Source organism: Ovis aries, chromosome 13 (genome assembly GCF_016772045.2).
Source record: "Ovis aries strain OAR_USU_Benz2616 breed Rambouillet chromosome 13, ARS-UI_Ramb_v3.0, whole genome shotgun sequence".
Taxonomy (NCBI): domain Eukaryota; kingdom Metazoa; phylum Chordata; class Mammalia; order Artiodactyla; family Bovidae; genus Ovis; species Ovis aries.
Window position 1 is genome coordinate 42,432,869 of NC_056066.1, and position 19,727 is coordinate 42,452,595.

At 47.0% G+C, this 19,727-nt stretch overlaps 1 protein-coding gene across 8 annotated transcripts in view; it reads left to right on the forward strand.

Annotated features, from left to right (window-relative positions):
• ANKRD16 (ankyrin repeat domain 16) overlaps positions 1–19,727 on the forward strand; it is a 43,561-nt gene that overhangs the window by 1,718 nt on the left and 22,116 nt on the right. For 5 of the 8 annotated variants that reach the window (XM_015099682.4, XM_015099685.4, XM_027976779.3 and 2 more), the window contains exons 2-6: positions 1,887–2,107; positions 3,995–4,037; positions 5,822–5,930; positions 6,419–6,580; positions 9,189–9,267. In XM_015099682.4, the coding sequence (XP_014955168.3) occupies positions 1,887–2,107; positions 3,995–4,037; positions 5,822–5,930; positions 6,419–6,580; positions 9,189–9,267 (614 nt within the window). Of the gene's footprint in view, positions 1–1,886; positions 2,108–3,994; positions 4,038–5,821; positions 5,931–6,418; positions 6,581–9,188; positions 9,268–11,287; positions 12,347–12,817; positions 19,261–19,727 lie in introns of those variants that run through there. The other 3 variants (XM_042229653.2, XM_015099683.4, XM_015099684.4) reach the window with 3 other exon arrangements.

The window sequence follows — 19,727 nt, forward strand, 5'->3', positions numbered from 1 at the left end:
TCTTGCCCACTGGCGTGGGGGAATAGGCCTCCTTATAGGAGTTTTGAGGTTTGCGCTTTGGCTGTGACTAAGCACAAGACATTTTCTTCTGCTGCTAGTAAGTTGGTCTAAAGATAGTGGAGGCATATTACCTCTTTTAAAACAGTTCTGTGGAAAAAGAATAGCAAGGAGAGATAAGAAAGCCTTCCTCAGCGATCAATGCAAAGAAATAGAAGAAAATGATAGAATGGGAAAGACTAGAGATCTCTGAACTGAACTGAACTGTGGATAAAGAAACAGCCTCCCCAAACAACTATCACAAGGGCAAGTTTCATTTGACTGTGGGCTCAGGAAGTGCAGTTACAAAGAGACATTTTTGACTGTTCTCACCTTGCTGGCTTTCGCAAGTCCCTTCTTCCCTGGAGTCATTCCCTCTACGAAGCCCCTTCTTTAGGATTCCAGCCTTCATTCATCCAAGTTTCTCCCTCTTGATTTTTCATTCGCTCTCATTACTACATTACAGAAATAAAAAACCGAAACATTTTAAATATACCAGTGTGTACATGACCATCTCAAATGCCCTAGCTGTCCCAATAAGGACATACTGTATAGCACAGGGATCTTTGCTCTGTGTTATGTGGCAGCCTGGATGGGAGCGGGGGTTTGGGGAAGATTGGGTCCATGTATATGTATGGCTGAGTCTCTTCACTGTTCACCTAAAACTATCACAACATTGTTATTCAGGTATACCCCAATACAAAATAAAAAATTTAAAAAATGAAAACAAGATTGTTGATGATGAAATAATACCAAGGCAGTCTCAGGACAAATCCTGTCTGAGACCCATCTAGTTGTGTTCAGCTCCGGCTGGACCATGCCCTGGGGATAGGAGGTAACCAGGGTCTACCCTGCTTTCCAGGGGTCGTGGGCTTGAGAGGGTTCCCAGGTCACTCAGGGAATACCCTGCCAATCCAGACAATGCAAGAGACACGGGTTCGATCCCTGGTCGGGAAGATCCCCCGGAGGAAGACATGGCAACCTACTCCAGTATTCTTGCCCAGGAGATCCCACGGTCAGAGGAGCCTGGTGGGCTATGAGTTGGACATGACTGACTGAGCATGCGCACACGCAGGAGCAGATGAGAAGCAGAAGCACTGAATCACTTTGGTGGGAGGAGTAGTTGACAGTGATGTGGTTCAGTCTCCTCAGTTGTGGACGCACATCAGGTCAGGAACTCACCGGTAATGAACCACTGTTCTACCTGCTCTACCAGTGTTACCAGTGTGGGCTCCTTTCAGCAAGGCGCTGTGTCAAGTGCTCCTTTTTTCTTTTATTTATTTATTTTTAAAATATTCATTTGGCCCTGCTTGTGTGTGCATACTCAATCTCTCAGTCTTGTCCGACTCTGCAACACCATGGACTGTAGCCCCCCAGGCTCCTCTGTCCATGAGATTCTCTAAGCAAAAATCCTGCCGTTTCCTTCTCCATCAAATGCTCTTTTTAAAGTTGTTTCCCCACAGTTTAATAAAGGGTTGCTGATTGAAGTGAATGGGATGGTCTAGCACAGTGCCTCTTTTGCAGATAGTCAGCACAAACCATAACTTTGGTGGGTTCTGTTCCGGTTCAATGCTATACGAAAAACTAGTTCAGAAGCACCTTTGCCTCTTCTGTGTTTCCCACTTATAGGGGCACCCATATCAGAGTCGTTTTTCCCTGGTTATTTCTCCCAGCTTCCTCACGGCAGGCAGGAAAGTTGCCAGCCAAAGCTGTTTGCCTGCTTCCCAGACCCCCTGAGTCCTCCAGGTTTTCCGTCTCCGCCATGGGTGTGCGTTTTTCTGAAGCCCTGGTCCTGGGCTTCCAGAGTCTCAGCTGCTGTTCCACCTGACAGCTTGTCCCATCGGCCTTAGGACTCCTCTGATGATGGCCTGCACGAGGAGAAACCTCGAGGTGATCCGGGATCTCGTGGAGCACGGCGCCAATCCACTCCTGAAGAACAAAGACAGCTGGAACAGTTTTCATATCGCCAGCCGCGAGGGCGACCCTCTGATCCTCCAGTACCTGCTTGCAGTTTGCCCCTCTGTCTGGAGGACAGACAGCAAGATCGGGAGGACCCCGCTGCACACGGCAGGTGTGGTCCAGACCTGCGGGATGCCCCCCACGGTGGGGGTGCTACAGGGGAAGTAGGGGGTAGGGAACACAAGCTGCTTTGGAGTGTTTTGGCAAACAGTTTACAAAGCCAATGTCACTCGGCCCTCAGCTTGTGCTTCTTTCTTGTTTTAGGTGACTTTCACTTCTGTCTGTCTTCTCCCCAGTTAGTTAGATGGTTGTGGTGGTAGTGGTTTAGTCACTAAGTTGTGTCCAACTCTTGCAATCCCCAGGGACTATAGCCCACAAGTAGTCGTCCTCTGTCCATGGAATTTTCCAGGCAAGAACACTGGAGTGGCTTGCCATTGCCATCCACAAGTTAGATGGTGGGCTGCTTCTGTTCCTTACTATGTCTCTGACCTTGGGCAAGGAAATTAATCTCTCAAGCAGGTTTCCTTAGCCACAGAATAATGGCAGCAACAAAGCCCATATCACAGGGTCATGGGGATTAAGGTGCATGCATGTCCCTCAGCACAGCGCTCCACACACTGTGAGCTCAGGACAGCTGCTGTTTTCACGTCATTATGATTATTATTATTATTAAAAGCAGAAGGAAAGGAGGCTATTCCCTCATATCTTCAGCAACACCTGCCACGGTGCTATCCATTTAAATAAACATGAGTGAGAGTCTCCTCAGTCGTGTCTGACTCTTTGGGACCCCATCGACTGTAGCCAGGCTCCCCTGTCTATGGGATTCTCCAGGCAAGAGTACTAGAGTGGGTTGCCATTTCCCCTCCAGAGGATCTTCCCAACCCAGGGATCGAACCCGAGTCTGTTGCACCTCCGGCATTGACCGGCAGACTCTTTACCACTAGCGCCACCTGGGAAGCACAAGGGTGCTTATAATTAAATCCCAAAGCCCAGTGGATTGTGACTCATCCAGTGATAATGTCGAATATAATTCTGGGCCACTCTTGATTGTTTGGAGTAACTATCCTTAACTCTGGACTAAGTATTTATAAATTATCTTAAATTAGTTAAAAGCGAAAGTGTAGCAGTGTAAAACGAAAGGGGCACTAAGCAGCCCAGTAATTCAAATAAAGACGTTTAGGCCGTAATTGGTAGCCTACTGGGCAGTACCTTGAACTTGAATAAAGAGCCTTTAGACTTCTTGGAAATCAAGACTCATGACATGATATCATTAAAGAGGTAGGCACACAGTTGTTCTGGTCACGAGGGGCAGTTAGGAACCAAGGTATCCTTTTTAAAACTTTGGACATAGGGGCTTCCCTGATGGTCCAGTGGTTTAGACTCCATGCTTCCACTGCAAGGGGCATGGGTTCAGTCCCTGGTTGGGCAGCTAAAATTCCACATGCCTTGCAGCACAGCCCCCCATCCCCCCCAAAAAAGAAAAAAACTTTGCATATGAGTGGAATTCCCTGCTCATAAACTGTTTGATGAGCTCCCCTGCTCTTGTGAAGGAGCAGTTAGCACCCAGTCATTCATACAAAACAGTGGAGAACAGAGAGTCAAAAATCTTTGTTACGGAGGATAGTTATTTTTAGCAGCAGAATTAAATCCCTGGTTATTTTGTCATGGATTACTCTTACAATGTTTTACATTTCCCAGGCAAAAACTGCCTGGCCCTAGGGATTTGTAGCATGAGGATGAGGATGGAGGTTTAGGGTTAAAAGTTTGCCATGAAAGTCTCATAAAGACAGGATGATAAAGTAGGGGCCTTGTACCCATTAGGTGAAAATAGGACCCTTGCCCACTCCTCCAGCTGAATCTGTCCTTTTCTGGGGCGGTGGCAGCAAGCCTAACCCAATACTCCCACAGCTACAGGGACGGGGCAGAGAGAGGTGCCAAGAGGGAAGAGGCATTCTAATTTTGCACTAAAAAGCTCTCATTCTCAACTCTCTCCTCCCAGCAATGCATGGCTGTTTAGAGGCAGTAGAGGTGCTTCTTCAGAGGTAAGAACAAAACAGCAAATTGAGGACAATATCTGTTAATTCTGACAGTATCATAAAGAGTTGCCACCTAAAGAACTCAGACAAATTGTTCAGAAAGAATCTAAGGTACCAAAAGAGAAATGAAGAAAGGACATAAGCAGATAAAGGTGAAACAAAAACAGCTAACAAACCTGGGGAGAATTTATCCCTTTATCTGTTCACCCAAGAAATATTCATTCACTCGCTTTCACGTCAGTTTTGGACACATTGAATTACATGTACCTGTGAGACACCCAGGAAGAGTTGTCTACCGAGCAGTTAGACACAGATCTAGGCCCAGAGGATAGATGTGGCCGAGATATAGGAGCCATTGGCTTAGAAGTGACGATTCAACCCAGAGGATGAAAGAGGTTGCCCAGGAGATGGTGAGTGAAGAAGAGGAAGCAGAATGCAGCGCCCTGACAGCGTCGCTGTGTAGGGCTCACCTGTTGCACGTTGGGACATACGTGTCGTCTGCAGTCATTAATGCGCCTTCATTCAGCCATCGCTTTCTGAGTGCCTCCTATGTGTTAGGCACCAGGCAACAAGCAGTAAACACAGTCCTTTCCCTGACCACCTGCAGGCTAGTGTAGAAGCCGAGCATAGAAACACCATCACAGAAATGTCATAAAATTACAAGTTGTGATAATTTTGCAAAGGGAAAGCCCTCAGTTCTGTGCAGGAGCACAGGTCGTCCATATAGATCTGTGGGGAAGACGGCTCTGTGAGGTCTCCTTGAAGCTGCAATGCGAAGGATGCCTTGAAGGTGGCAAGGTGAAGAATGGCGCTGGGATGTTCCAGGCAGAGTGTCCAGCAAGTGCAAAGGCAGCAAAGAGCCAGTAGCTAGAGGAGCAGAAGGAGGTGGGACAGGCAGGATTGTTGAAGGTAGGAACAGAAGAAGATGGGACAGGTAGGAGGTGGAGCTGAGGAAAAAGGGGAGATGGGTAGGACCGCAAAGAAGATAGGAACACAGGAGAAGGTAGGAATGGAAGAAGGTGGGACAGGGAGGAGGTGGGGCCAAGAAGAAGGATCACAGAAAAGGTGGGAGCAGAGAAGTAGGAATGGAAGAAGGCAGTGGGGCCAAGAAGGAGACGTAAGTAGGACCACGAAGAAAGTAGAGGCAGAAGAGGAGGTAGGAATGGAGGGAGGACAGATAGGCTGTGGGACCGGGCTGAAGGGGGTCTCCTTAAGCACAGGGAGGAGAGGCCCGAGGAACCTGGAGAAGTAAGTAGGTTCCACGTAGTCCTGACCTACGAGGTCATACTGAGCTTTGTAGACTTTGTCCTTTGTGGTTGGGAAGCAGTTAAAGGCTTGAACCAGGAGTGGCCATAACCTAAATACGTGGTGAAAAGATTACTCTGTTGGTGGTAAGAACAAAACGGCTGGGCGGAACTAAAGAGAGAAAAACAGGTAGGAGGCTGTTGCCTGTTGCCTCCGTCTTAAGGGGTGAAGATGAAGCTGGAAAGAAGGATACTAATTTGTTTCACATGCTGGATGGAGAATTGAGAAGTTTTGTGAGCGGTAAGGGGTGACTATAAAGCTCTGCAGGAGAAGCTAGGGAGATGACAGTCCCTAAAATGGGATGGGAAGTTGGGGGAGGAGCAGGTTTGCTCAACACCAACATGCTCCCCAAACGCTAAGGCGGGGACATAGGGCCAGCACATCAGGTCCTCACGGATGCTCTGTAAGGCAGGTGGGCCAGAGTCAGCGCTGTAGGGTTTGAAGTGGTGACTGTTCTCAGCTGTTGCTTTGGGTCTGGGCTCCAGGTGCCAGTACGAACCGGACTGCAGAGACAGGTGTGGCCTCACGCCCTTCATGGACGCCATTCAGTGTGGCCATACGGACGTGGCCAGGCTGCTCCTCAAAAAGCACAAGGTAGAGAAACGGTTTGGTTCCGTCCCTTCGGTTATTTCTGCAAGTTTTAGCCCAGGGGATAAACAGGAAGCATGGTGATTCGGATGGTGGGTTCAGAACTCAGAACTCTGCCACCTTCCCCACTGTAGGCCCCCTTTACCTCTTTAAGCATCATATGTAAAACAGACAAGTTTCACTTTTTCACAGGGTTACGGTAAGGATTAAATAGATGTACAGAAAGCAGTTAGCAAAATGTCTTCAATAAACAGCAGCTGTTTCACAGTAATAATAACAACAGACTCTCCCTAGTGACTATACTTTTTTTTGGCACCTTAGCTTTGAATCTTAAGCACTTCTTTGGTTAGAGCATCCTTTGAGAATCCGACAAAAGCTCTGTATGATCTACCCAGAAAAACATATGTAGACGGCAGAGTTTTGCCAGAACATCAAAAGGTCTGTGGACCCAAGTGTCTGTGCTCCTTTTGCTCATGTCCGTCCTCACCTCCTAGGCTTGCGTGTCTGCTGAGGACTCACTGGGGGCCCAGGCCATCCACCGGGCAGCAGTCACTGGGCAGGATGAAGCCATCCGATTCCTGGTCTCGGAGCTTGGTGTCGACATTGATGCAAGAGCAGGATCTACCCATCTCACGGCACTTCACTTCGCAGCTAAGGTTTGTTTCTTTCCAGAACAGTGTTCCAGCTCCATAAGGGCTTGCCTAACCCTGTTGATGAGTAACCTAAGTCCTGGTTCTTCTGCTTCATCTCTTTGGAAGAAAGAAATTGCCCATAACATACTCTTCAAATGGTCCTGATTCTGAAGCCCTGGGTCCCTTTACATAGAAACCTGCATCTATTTGTTTCTGGGTGAAAAAGAAAAGCCCTTTACTCTGTGTAATGCCTGTGCTGGGTGTTCCCTCTTACCCATTTTGTTTTCAGGAATAATGTTATTTGAAGCCATAAAAATCCATCGTATGAAATTCCTAGCTCTTTATCCTTTTACTGGATTTCAGAAGATTTCTTTAGCTAAGACAAAGGAATTGCATTTACTGGGCTCTCTGACTGATACATGAAGGGCTTCCCTGGCAACTCAGTGGTAAAGAACCCACCTGCCAACAGAGGAGATGCAAATTCATTCCCTGGGTCAGGAAGATTCCCTGGGAAAGAAAACGGCTACTGTCGACTGAAAAAGATGTACAACTTGAGAGTTGCAAGTTAAGTTTTACTGGGGCCAAAATGAGGATTGCAGCCCGTGAGGCAGCATCTCAGATAGCTCAAGAGCTGCAGTGGGGGAAGGCCAATATATATGTATGGTTTGGGTGAAGGGGGCGTTCCATATCATAAAATACTCATTTTTCAAAAGGTTTTTTTGTTAGTCATGAGGATCTGATGTCACCATGAAGGGACTTAGTGCTTCTCTATAGATATGAGGAGATACAAGTATTGAGATCATAAAATCTGTTCCTAAAAACATCCATGTAGAAAAACCTGTCCCCCCAGATTCCCTGGAGCACAGAGCACCTCCCGCCAGCCTGAACTCCCTCAGGGGTTGTTGAAGGTCAACAGCTATAGCAGCATGGGGTTCAATCTCCGTAGAAGCCATGGCAAATGCCTTTGTTGTTCACTCATTGTCAGTGCTCTTGGTAAGTGCCAGTGTGTAGTTGACACTACCTACTCCAGTATTTTTGCCTGGAGAATCCTCATGGACAGAGGAGCCTGCGGGCTACAGTCCATAGGGTCGCATAGAGTCAGACAACGACTAAACAACCACAACAGCTGATGCATGAAGAATTAAAGGAGTCCAGAACTTTTTGCTAGGAAAGTAGTTGGCTTACACCCTCCTCTTTCACAAGATGCACGTGTTTTGTATAACCTTTAGCATGATTGGCTGCCTGCCTTTCGTTGTTTTCTAGCAACAGGAATAGATGTTCTTCTGGGGACCTGCACTCTCCTACCTATGTTCCCCTTTGACAACACGGGTATATAGTTGAGGGTGGGCTGAGTGTGTGTTCTGGGGCCACAAGGGGACCAAAGCAAGTGGGAAGATTGAACCTGCAGCCTCGCTTTCCACCTCAGCAGGTACTGATGGGCTGACTGGCTGGATGTAAGGCGTGTCAGTTGCTTCACAAAAGACGATGCCAGCTGTGATAAGAATCCTGTCCTGGAAGGTTTCATTGTGTTCCAGTCTATTTTCTCCCCTAAGGGGTTAGCAAAGAGCGTGTTTGCTTGGATGATTTAGAGTTGTGTCTTCTAAGAAAATCACAAGATTTGAACTCCTTACATTGAGCTGAAACCCAGCCGTGCACCATTGCGTGTGTGCTGTCATGCCAGATTCTTGTGCGACCCCCTGGACGGTAGCCCACCAGGATCCTCTGTTCATGGGATTCTCCAGGCAGGAAGCCTGGAGTGGGTTGCCATTTCCTTCCCCAGAAACCCAACGATAGTGGTCAATAATTTGGCTACAAAGTTGATCGTCTCTCTTCTAATAACTAAACATCACCTGCATCTTTATTTAATGATTTATACTGGATTTTAATAGTAATGTGATGAGCCTTCCTTTAGATACCAACATTCAGTTTTAGCAGTTAAGTACTTTAGTTAAGTACTTCTGATGCTCTCATATTGTGGTGCTGGAGAAGACTCTTGAGAGTCCATCAAACAGCAAGGAGATCCAACCAGTCAATCCTGAAGGAAATCAACCCTGAATATTCGTTGGAAGGACTGATGCTGAAGCTGAAGCTCCAGTACTTTGGCCACCTGATGTGAAGAACTGACTCATTGGAAAACAGCCTGATGCTGGGAAAGATTGAAGGCAGGAGGAGAAGGGGGCAACAGAAGATGAGATGGTTGGGTGGCATCACTGACTCAGTGGACATGAGTTTGAACAAATTCTTGGAGATAGGGAAGGACAGGGAATCCTGGCATGATGCAGTCCATGGGTCGCAAAGAGTTGGACACCACTGAGCTCGTTGGAAACGACTCTGATGCTGGGAGGGATTGGGGGCAGGAGAAAAAGGGGACGACAGAGGATGAGATGGCTGGATGGCATCACTGACTCGATGGACATGAGTTTGAGTGAACTCCGGGAGATGGTGATGGACAGGGAGGCCTGGCGTGCTGCGATTCATGGGGTCGCAAAGAGTCGGACACGACTGAGCGACTGAACTGAACTGAGCAACTGAACAACAACTTTAGAAAAAGCACCTGATGTGCAGTAGAGTTTGTGTCTAAGGCTTGCTTTTGTCATCACTGCAGTGGTAACATGTTTGTTTCAACACTCAGGAAGGTCACGTGAGCACAGTCCAGACGCTCTTATCCTTGGGTGCTGACATCAACTCCAAGGACGAAAGAAATCGATCAGGTATGATCTCATTTTACATGGACTTTGAAAATTGTTAGTAAGATGAATATAAACAAAATTAACAATGAACTTTTATGTTAGAAAAACTAGTCTTAAGATATTATTCTTCAGCTCAGTTGGTAAAGAATCTGCCTGCAATGCAGGAGACCCAGGTTCAATTCCTGGGTCAGGAAGATCCTCTGGAGAAGGAAATGGCAACCCACTCCAGTCTTCTTGTGTGGAGAATCCCATGGATAGAGGAGCCTGGCAGGCTACAGTCCATGGGATCACAAGAGTTGGTCACAACTGAGCAAAACCACCACCACCTAACAAAATTAACAATGAACTTTTATGTTTGAAAAATTAGTCTTAATATTATTTCTCTAATAGCTCAGTACCTTTTAATTCAAATAACATATCCACTTGCAAAGCTATAGAACTATTGCTGTTACCATGGCAGCAATAATACTTTACTGCCTCTAGTATTACTGTGTTCATAGTAGTTTAAACCACTTAACATATGTGACATCCAAGCAATTTTTTTTTAACTTTCTGTTTTGTCTCGGGGTGTAGCCGATTAACAGTGTTGTGATGGTTTCAGTGAACAGCGAAGGGACTCAGCCATACATACACATGTATCCATTCTCCCCCAAACCCCCGCTCCCATCCAGGCTGGCACACAACACTGAGCAGAGTTCCCTGTGTCAGAGAACTTTCTGTGTTAATCCATGATCACACCAGCCCCCTGGATGTCACGGGGATTCTTCATAGGCCGTCTCTCTTGGAGTGTATTTTAAAACCTTAGTCACTGTAATTTTTTTAGATTTGAGGCTCAGATATTTTTAGAGCTAACCCCTTAGTCTTGGGCTTTGGAATAAACTTTCTCAGTAGCATTCTGTGCACCAGTGACCATCTTGCCAGGGTTTAGTGGGACCTGTGATGCTTCAAGGCTCACAGGTAACCTGCCCCTCAGTCCAGGGCTGCAGATGGAGGCCACTGAGTCCAGGGACACAAGCCTTCTCCTGACAGCAGGGGAGCAGGACCCGGGCTCTTCTGGCCCCCAGGAAGCAGACCGCAAAGCCTCAGTGCCAGTTTCTAACCAGAGTGGGAAGGTGTGTCAGCAGTTTTTCTTTCCGTTACATCTTTCTTACTCATAGCGATATTTTTAACTTACACAGTGAATTCACAAAACTTTGAAAACGCCTTCTGTACCATTTAAAATCTCCTGGTTCTCATTAATTTGCTGTGTGCGTGTCAGTCATATCCGACTCTTTGTGACCCCCTAGACTGTAGCCCACGGAGAGGGCAATGGCACCCTACTCCAGTACTCTTGCCTGGAAACTCCCATGGACGGGGGAGCCTGGTAGGCCACCGTCCATGGGGTCGCACAGAGTTGGACACGACTGAAGCGACTTAGCAGCAGCAGCAGACTGTAGCCCAAGCCAGGCTCCTCTGGCCATGGGATTCTCCAGGCAAGAATACTGGAGTGGGGTGCCATGTCCTCCTCGAGGGGATCTTCCTGACCCAGGGATCGAACCTGGGTCTCTCATGGCTCTTGCATTGTCAGGCGGATTATTTACCACTAAGCCACCTGGGCTTCCCTGGTGGCTCACATGGTAAAAAAATCTGCCTGCAATGTGGGAGGACCAGGTTTGATCCCTGGGTTGGGAAGATCCCCCTGGAGAAGGATATGGCACCCCATTCCAATATTCTTGCCTGGAGAATCCCATGGACAGAAGAGCCTGACGGGCTACAGTTTGTGAGGTTGATAGAGTCACACATGACTCATTAACTAACTTCTGTGTTTTAGACAAGTCTCAAATCCTCCCCAATTGGTTCTATTACTTTTAAAACCATTTCTGACCAAATCAAGTTAAAAGGAGAAATGTTTAGATCCAGAATAGACAACGTCATAGGCATGAATATGGAACTATGAAATCTGTGCAGCTGAAGGAACCAGAATCTCTATCAGGGGCACCTGGTTCCCCTGTCTGTACTGCGGTGGGTGATGCCCTGAGCTGGGTCCTCTGTCCCCACCCAGCCCTGCACCTGGCCTGCGCGGGGCAGCATGCGGCCTGTGTCCAGTTCCTCCTGAGCTCCGGGCTCCAGGACTCTCCAGACGTCACTGGCGCCCTGGCTCAGCATCTCACACGGAGCCCCGACGTCCTTCAGTGCTTCAACCACAGCACGATGGCTGAGGGTGTTTCCAGAGGTAGACAGTGAATCCATGGGAATGCGTGTGTGCTGCTTCAGTTGCCAGCAGGTGCAGTGAAACAGGCCAGGAGCCGGTGTTTTCTGCATGCCCCCTCAGGTGGAGGACCCCCTCCGGTGGAGGACCGCCCCCACCCCAGGATGAGGCGGCTAGCTTCCTGGCTTGATGACAGCCCATTGCACAGTCGGACGCTTTCCAGTCTCTGATTCACTTTTTCTACCTTTGAGTGGAGTCGATGATGAGGATGAAGTCAGCGTCTGGAATCCTTAGGGAAGCTTGAAAATACAGGGTGGGGGCTTCCCTGGTGGTTCAGTGGTTAAGACTGCACTTCCGCTGCAAGGGCCAAGGTTCAGTCCCTGGTCAGGGAACTAAGATCCCCACATGCCTCGAGGTACAGCCAAAAAATAAAATAGTATTTTAAAAAAGAAAATAGTATGCAGGCTGTTATGTGTGAGATGTTTTATAATAAATCACATGTGGAAAGGCCATGATAACATTTAGAATGTAGCAACTTGCCATTGCCTTGAGCCGCAAAACATGACTGGCCTGTTTACTTTCTTCTTTCACGGGCTTTTCATTGGTCATTACAGTGGTTTAGCTTTTGGTTTCAAAGCCGGGGAGGAAATGCAAGGATCTATTTACATAGACGTTTACAAGCAGTTAAATGGAAACGCTTCTGTATTCTAAACTCTGCTTCTTTTTTTTTTTTTTTAAACTCTGCTTCTTAATGTTAAATATTAAAACATTTAATGTGCATTAAAGCATTTAATTAAACATTTAAAGTTTAATTAAAACATTAAAGTATAATGTTTTAATCCTGAGGTTATTATTTTTTAATAACAATTCTGTATTGGCTCACTTTGGATAATAAATACATCTAAAAACACATCGAAGATATTTTCAAACCTTTTTCATAACCTCATTTGAAGGATGGTATCTGTTCTTGAAGCCACTGGTCGAGTGTCCTGTCCCACCTGCCCACGGAAAGTGATTTGTGACTCTCCAATAAACGAGACACTTGACATCATAACTTTAAGAAATTCTGTAGCAACTTAAAGAGAGGATGAGTCCTCCAGCATTTGGATTCTTTTCTTTTTTTTTTTTTTTAATGCAAAGAATAATTATCAATCCCAGCCAATCTGTTAAAGAAAAATGTATGTGTTAACCACAAGCAACTCAGTCCCCTTGTTCGGAGTAATCCGGTGGGAACTTAACAGACGTGGCAAGAATGTCGAATTCTTCACTATTCCCAGACAGTGCTGGCAGGTGTTTATCTCTAGCAGCCAGATAAATGCTCTGGTAGAAACACGATGGGCTTCCTAGGTGGCTCAGTGGTAAAGAACCTGCCCTCCAATGCAGGAGACATGGCTTTGATCCCTGGATGCGGAAGATCCCATGGAGAAGGAAATGGCAACCCACTCCAGCATTCCTGCCTGGGAAATCCACGGACAGAGGAACCTGGCGGGATACGCCATGGGGTCACACAGAGTCCGACATGACTGAGCGACTAACACAATAACAACAGAAACACAACTGTGACTTCTGAGTCACACACTCTCCACCTGCACCTCCTCGAGCTGCTGGCGCCTTTCCTGTTGCCCCGGAGGTGTCTCTGTGTCACTTGCTCTGGGTCTGAGGGTGGCCTATGAGGAGGACCCCTACTTGCAGGTATGACAGGAAGACCCGCCAGGTGCTGCCCATCTCCCCTCGGTACACACGTGATGCAGCTTTTCCTCTGCAGTGACTGCCCGCAGGTGCCTTCCCGTCCGAGCTGTGGACCTGATGTACACACTCACCAGGACGCTCGTCTGTGGGGTTGCACTTGGTTCCCCAGGACGCGGCTCTCCACCTGAGAGGCTCTTGTAGCTGGACCCAGGCTGTCAGACTTGCCAAAACCACTGGGGAGCCAGAGAGGAGAGTGATGACGATACCATTCACTGGCAAAGACAGTGGTGATGATCCAATTACACCTGTTCCTGAGATAGTGACACACTGAGAATGCGAATACAGGTGTGGTGATCATTAGCATTATTCCTTCACTTCCCAATTTTCTCACTTCCTTTGGGTCTTCACTGAATGGGGCCCTTCCCTGGCCACATGATCTAAACATCCTTTCCCTCAATGTTACATCTTCTTCCCTTAGTTTACGCTTTCTCCGTAGCACTGACCACTAAGGAATACACCACACAACTTGAGTTGTTTCTTTTGTCCGCTCTCTGTCTCCCCAGCTAGAAGGTAAGCTCCTCGGCTGGGGTTTCTGTGTCTCTTGCTCACGCACTGTATCTACAGGGCTCAGAACAGCCCTGGCACATGTGATCTTGATATGGTCAGTGAGTGGGGGATGACTCCCGTGGCCTTGAGCACTGACTGCGTCCAGGATGCTGTACTCAGCACTCTTCCTAGCCAGTCTTGTCCTTCCCTGGCTCTTCACAGTGCAGCCCTTCTGACCATCCTCGGTCTCAAGCATCCTTTCTCATCCCGACCTGCCCTTGGTCCCCGGCTCATCGGCCCTGCCGGTCCCTGCCACCAGCTTCCAGCTGCTGCTCTAGTTCACAGGGACCTAACTGCCAATTCAGGTGATGTCCTTCGGCCCTCCTGTTTCTGATGCTTTCAGTTCAATGAGCAACCACTCCCATCTTCCGGAAGCTGGTTTCCTGTCATCTCCAACAACCTGCTTCTGGGCCTTGCTCTCTCTCTTTCCTTTCTTGTCTCCATCAGGCCCTGACCTGTACGAACTTCTGTCCCTGCTCCATCCTGCACAGCCACGTCTCACCCACTCTCATCCCACTGCCCCTGACCAATGAGTCCCTCCAGCCCTGACCTTCTGCTGCTGGCTGTACATTTTTGCATGGATGTCCTAAGTTGGCCCCATATCCAGCTCACTTAAAATCTAGCCTACCCCTAAAATCAGAAATTTTGAAAACCTTTAAATCAACCATACCCCAGTATAACATAAAAAGTAAACAAAAAAGACCTGTGCTCCCCCAAGCTCCCTACATTCATTCCAGAGCCTGCACACCACCCCTCCCCCGGTCTCCCTGGAACCTTCCTTGGACAGGAGGCACAGTGATCCGGTCGGCTCCACCCCACAGTGACTCCCTGGTCCTGGCTTCAGCTTTGCTTCCTAACCGACGCTGCCACAGTCCCTCAGTCGCACCCATGGAGCTCTGCCATGACCCAGCGCACTGACCACTGATGCTGTCTGCCTGTGTCCCCTTCCAGAAAGTGGCTGCCACCTGCCCCGGGGTTTTCAGCGCCCCGCACATGACCAGCACCCAGAGGCTGCAGGCAGTCCTTCTGAGAGCACAGCTGACCCCGTAAAATTTCAGGGCGGAGACTGGGGAGAAATACAATTTTGTCATTTGAAAATAGCTGGGACTCCACACATTTTACATATATATGTGTAAAGTATATATATATATGTATGTATATATACAAGATAGTATTTACAAAAAAAAAATTTTAAGGGATTGCAACAGGGGAAAGAAAGTGCAAAACTCAACACCCAGAAAATGAGAGCACTGTGCCTGTGGCAGTTTATCCAGTTTGCCATTCCTGGAGCCACCAGCAGGTGGCGGGCCAGGGCAATATTGCCTTTATTCTCCCAGGATTTTTTTAAGGCATAATCACGGAAAACTAGCCAATCTGATCACAAGGACCACAGGCTTGTCTAACTCAATGAAACTAAGCCATGCCTTGTGGGGCAACCCGAGACGGGAGGGTCATGGTGGAGAAGTCTGACAGAATGTGGTCCACTGGAGAAGGGAATGGCAAACCACTTCAGTATTCTTGCCTTGAGAACCCCATGAACAGTATGAAAAGGCAAAATGATAGGATACTGAAAGGGGAACACCTCAGATCGGTAGGTGCCCAATATGCTACTGGAGATCAGTGGAGAAATAACTCCAGAAAGAATGAAGGGACAGAGCCAAAGCAAAAACAATACCCAGTTGTGGATGTGACTGGTGATAGAAGCAAGGTCTGATGCTGTAAAGAGCAATATTGCATAGGAACCTGGAATGTCAGGTCCATGAATCAAGGCAAATTGGAAGTGGTCAAACGAGATGGCAAGAGGGAACGTCGACATTCTAGGAATCAGCAAATTAAAATGGACTGGAATGGGTGAATTTAACTCAGAAGACCATTATATCTACTACTGTGGGCAGGAATCCCTTAGAAGAAATGGAGTAGCCATCGTGGTCAACAAAAGAGTCCGAAATGCAGTATTTAGATATAATCTGAAAAACGACAGAATTATATCTGTTCGTTTCCAAGGCAAACCCAAGGCAAACCATTCAATATCACGGTAATCCAAGTCTATGCCCCAACCAGTAACAGTGAAGAAGCTGAAGTTCAATGGTTCTGTGAAGACTTACAAGACCTTTTAGAACTAACATGCAAAAATAGACGTCCTTTTCATTATAGGGGACTGGAATGCAAAAGTAGGAAGTCAAGAAACACCTGGAGTAACAGGCAAATTTGGCCTTGGAGTATGGAATGAAGCAGGACAAAGGCTAAGAGTTTCGCCAAGAGAACACAATGGTCGTAACAAATACTCTCTTCCAACAACACAAGAAAAGACTCTACCCATGGACATCACCAGATGGTAACCGAAATCAGATTGATTATATTCTTTGCAGCCAAAGATGGAGAAGCTCTATACAGTCAGCAAAAACAAGACCAGGAGCTGACTGTGGCTCAGATCATGAACTCCTTATTGCCAAATTCAGACTCAAATTGAAGAAAGTAGGGAAAACCACTAGACCATTCAGGTATGACCTAAATCAAATCCCTTATGACTATACAGTGGAAGTGACAAATAGATTTAAGGGCCTAGATCTGATAGATAGAGTGCCTGATGAACTATGGACTGAGGTTCGTTACATTGTATAGGAGACAAGGGTCAGGACCATCCCCATGGAAAAGAAATGCAAAAAACCGAAATGGCTGTCTGGGGAGGCCTTACAAATAGGTGTGAAAAGAAGAGAAGTGAAAAGCAAAGGAGAACAGGAAAGATATAAGCATCTGAATGCAGAGTTCCAAAGAATAGCAAGGAGAGATAAGAAAGCCTTTCTCAGCGATCAATGCAAAGAAACAGAGGAAAACAACAGAATGGGAAAGACTAGAGATCTCTTCAAGAAAACTAGAGATACCAAGGGAACATTTCATGCAATGGTGGGCTCGATAAAGGACAGAAGTGGTATGGACCTAACAGAAGCAGAAGATATTAGGAAGAGGTGGCAAGAATACACAGAAGAACTGTACAAAAAAGAGCTTCACCACCCAGGTAATCAGGATGGTGTGATCACTCACCTAGAGCCAGACATCCTGGAATGTGAGGTCAAGTGGGCCTTAGAAAGCATCACTACAAAGAAAGCTAGTGGAGGTGATAGAATTCCAGTTGAGCTCTTTCAAATCCTGAAAGATGATGCTGTGAAAGTGCTGCACTCAATATGCCAGCAAATTTGGAAAACTCAGCAGTGGCCACAGGACTGGAAAAGGTTAGTTTTCATTCCAATCCCAAAGAAAGGCAATGCCAAAGAATGCTCAAACTACCGCACAATTGCACTCATCTCACATGCTAGTAAAATAATGCTCAAAATTCTCCAAGCCAGGCTTCAGCAGTACGTGAACCATGAACTTCCAAATGTTCAAGCTGGTTTTAGAAAAGGCAGAGGAACCAGAGATCAAATTGCCAACATCTGCTGGATCATGGAAAAAGCAAGAGAGTTCCAGAAAAACATCTATTTCTGCTTTTTTGACTATGCCAAAGCCTTTGACTGTGTGGATCACAATAAACTGTGGAAAATTCTGAAAGAGATGGGAATACCAGACCACCTGTCCTGCCTCTTGAGAAACCTGTATGCAGGTCAGGAAGCAACAATTAGAACTGGACATGGAACAGCAGACTGGTTCCAAATAGGAAAAGGAGTACATCAAGGCTGTATATTGTCACCCTGCTTATTTAACTTATATGAAGAGTACATCATGAGAAATGCTGGACTGGAAGAAGCACAAGCTGGAGTCAAGATTGCTGGGAGAAATATCAATCACCTCAAATATGCAGATGATACCACCCTTATGGCAGAAAGTGAAGAGGAGCTAAAAAGCCTCTTGATGAAAGTTAAAGAGGAGAGTGAAAAAGTTGGCTTAAAGCTCAACATTCAGAAAACGAAGATCATGGCATCTGGTCCCATCACTTCATGGGAAATAGATGGGGAAACAGTATCATACTTTATTTTTTGGGCTCCAAAATCACTGCAGATGGTGACTGCAGCCATGAAAATAAAAGACGCTTATTCCTTGGAAGGAAAATTATGACCAGCCTAGAAAAAAAGCAGAGATATTACTTTGCCCACAAAGGTCCGTCTAGTCAAGGCTATGGCTTTTCCAGTGGTCATGTATGGAAGTGAGAGTTGTAGTGTGAAGAAATTGATCGCCGAAGAATTGATGCTTTTGAACTGTGATGCTGTAAAAGCATTACTCCCTTGGACTGCAAGGAGATCCAACCAGTCCATTCTGAAGGAGATCAGTCCTGGGTATTCTTTGGAAGGACTGATGCTGAAGCTGAAACTCCAATACTTTGGCCACCTCATGCGAAGAGTTGACTCATTGGAAAAGACTGTGATGCTGGGAGGGATTGGGGGCAGGAGGAGAAGGGGACGACAGAGGATGAGATGGCTGGATGGCATCACTGACTCGATGGACATGAGTTTGAGTGAACTCCGGGAGTCGGTGATGGACAGGGAGGCCTGGCGTGCTGTGATTCGTGGGTTCGCAAGGGACACAACTGAGTGCCTGAACTGAACTGACTGAACTGAGTTAAGAGACTTGGAGAAGGCGATGGCATCCCACTCCAGTACTCTTGCCTGGAAAATCCATGGACAGAGGAGCTTGGTAGGCTGCAGTCCATGGGGTCACTAAGAGTCGGACACGAATGAGTGAATTCACTTTCACTTCTCACTTTCATGCATTGGAGAAGGAAATGGCAACCCACAGCAGTGTTCCTGCCTGGAGAATCCCAGCGATGGGGGAGCCTGCTGGGCTGCCGTCTATGAGGTCGCACAGAGTCAGACACGACTGAAACGACTTAGCAGCAGTAGCAGCAGCGGCAGTTAAGAGACTAACTGAAAGCCTTGAGTGAACAGATACAGCCTGAATGCAGCGGAATATGTCTGTTTGGATTAGTCTCTGATAACTTCAGAGCAGCTCTCAGAATTCTAGAGGGTTCTCCTATCCCAGCTTGTAGAATGCATGGGCTTTATTTTTCCCCATTTCACTGAAAAAAATCCATCATCAACCAAGATTCAGATGAACATGAAACATGTAAAGCAAAGTCCAGCTTGCTGGTTACCTTGTCCCTTAATCCACAGCTCTGGGTCTCTCTCCCATGCTCCCCGTTCTCCCAGCCGAGAAGAACTTAGCTAGCTCAGTTTAATCATTTAACATTAGACTGAAACAAAAATCACCAGTGAGAAAAGTCTGCAAGCTGACATAGAGAGCAGACTTGTGGACACAGCAGGTGAAGAAGAGGGTAGGGCAAATGGAGAGAGCAGCATTAAGACATACACATTAGCATGTGTGAAATAGATAGCCAGTGAGAATTTGCCATATAGCACAGGGGGCTCAAATCCAGTACTCTGATAACCTAGCGGGTGGGATAGGGAGGGAGGTAGGAGGGAGGTTCAGGAGAGAGGGGACATATGTATTCCTACAGCTGATTCATGTTAATGTGTGGCAGAAACCAACACAGCACTGTAAAGCAATTATCCTCTGATTAAAATATAAATTAAAAAAAAAAAGTCTGCAGGTCAAGAAAAACATGTCCTCCAAAAGCAAAGAAAGAACCATGTGCTTCGTGAGCGTGGATCCCATATACTCTCAAAGCCCTCCCCCTTCCTGACCTTATACACATGCCCGTGGGGAAGGCAGATCAATAAAATGTTCACACACATCACTGTTCCTTCTCAGAGCTTCCGTCCACTCTATTTACACCTCCCTTCTTGCCTCCATTAGTTAGGATATCAATTCTGCTCCCATAGTTAAGACTCAAAATAACAGTGGCATACACACAAATGTATTTCTGCCCCAAGTAAGAGCCTGGGTAAAGCCAACCCAGGGTGAGTTAGGACAGCTGGGGACAGGCAGACCCCCGGTGTCTGTGTTCCGGGCCCTGAGCTCCTCAGCCCGTGAAGGGAGTCATGTCCCCTTTGAGGAAGGTAGGTGTATCAATCCCATTCGAGTCCTGCGGGCCGCAGCTTAGCCGGAG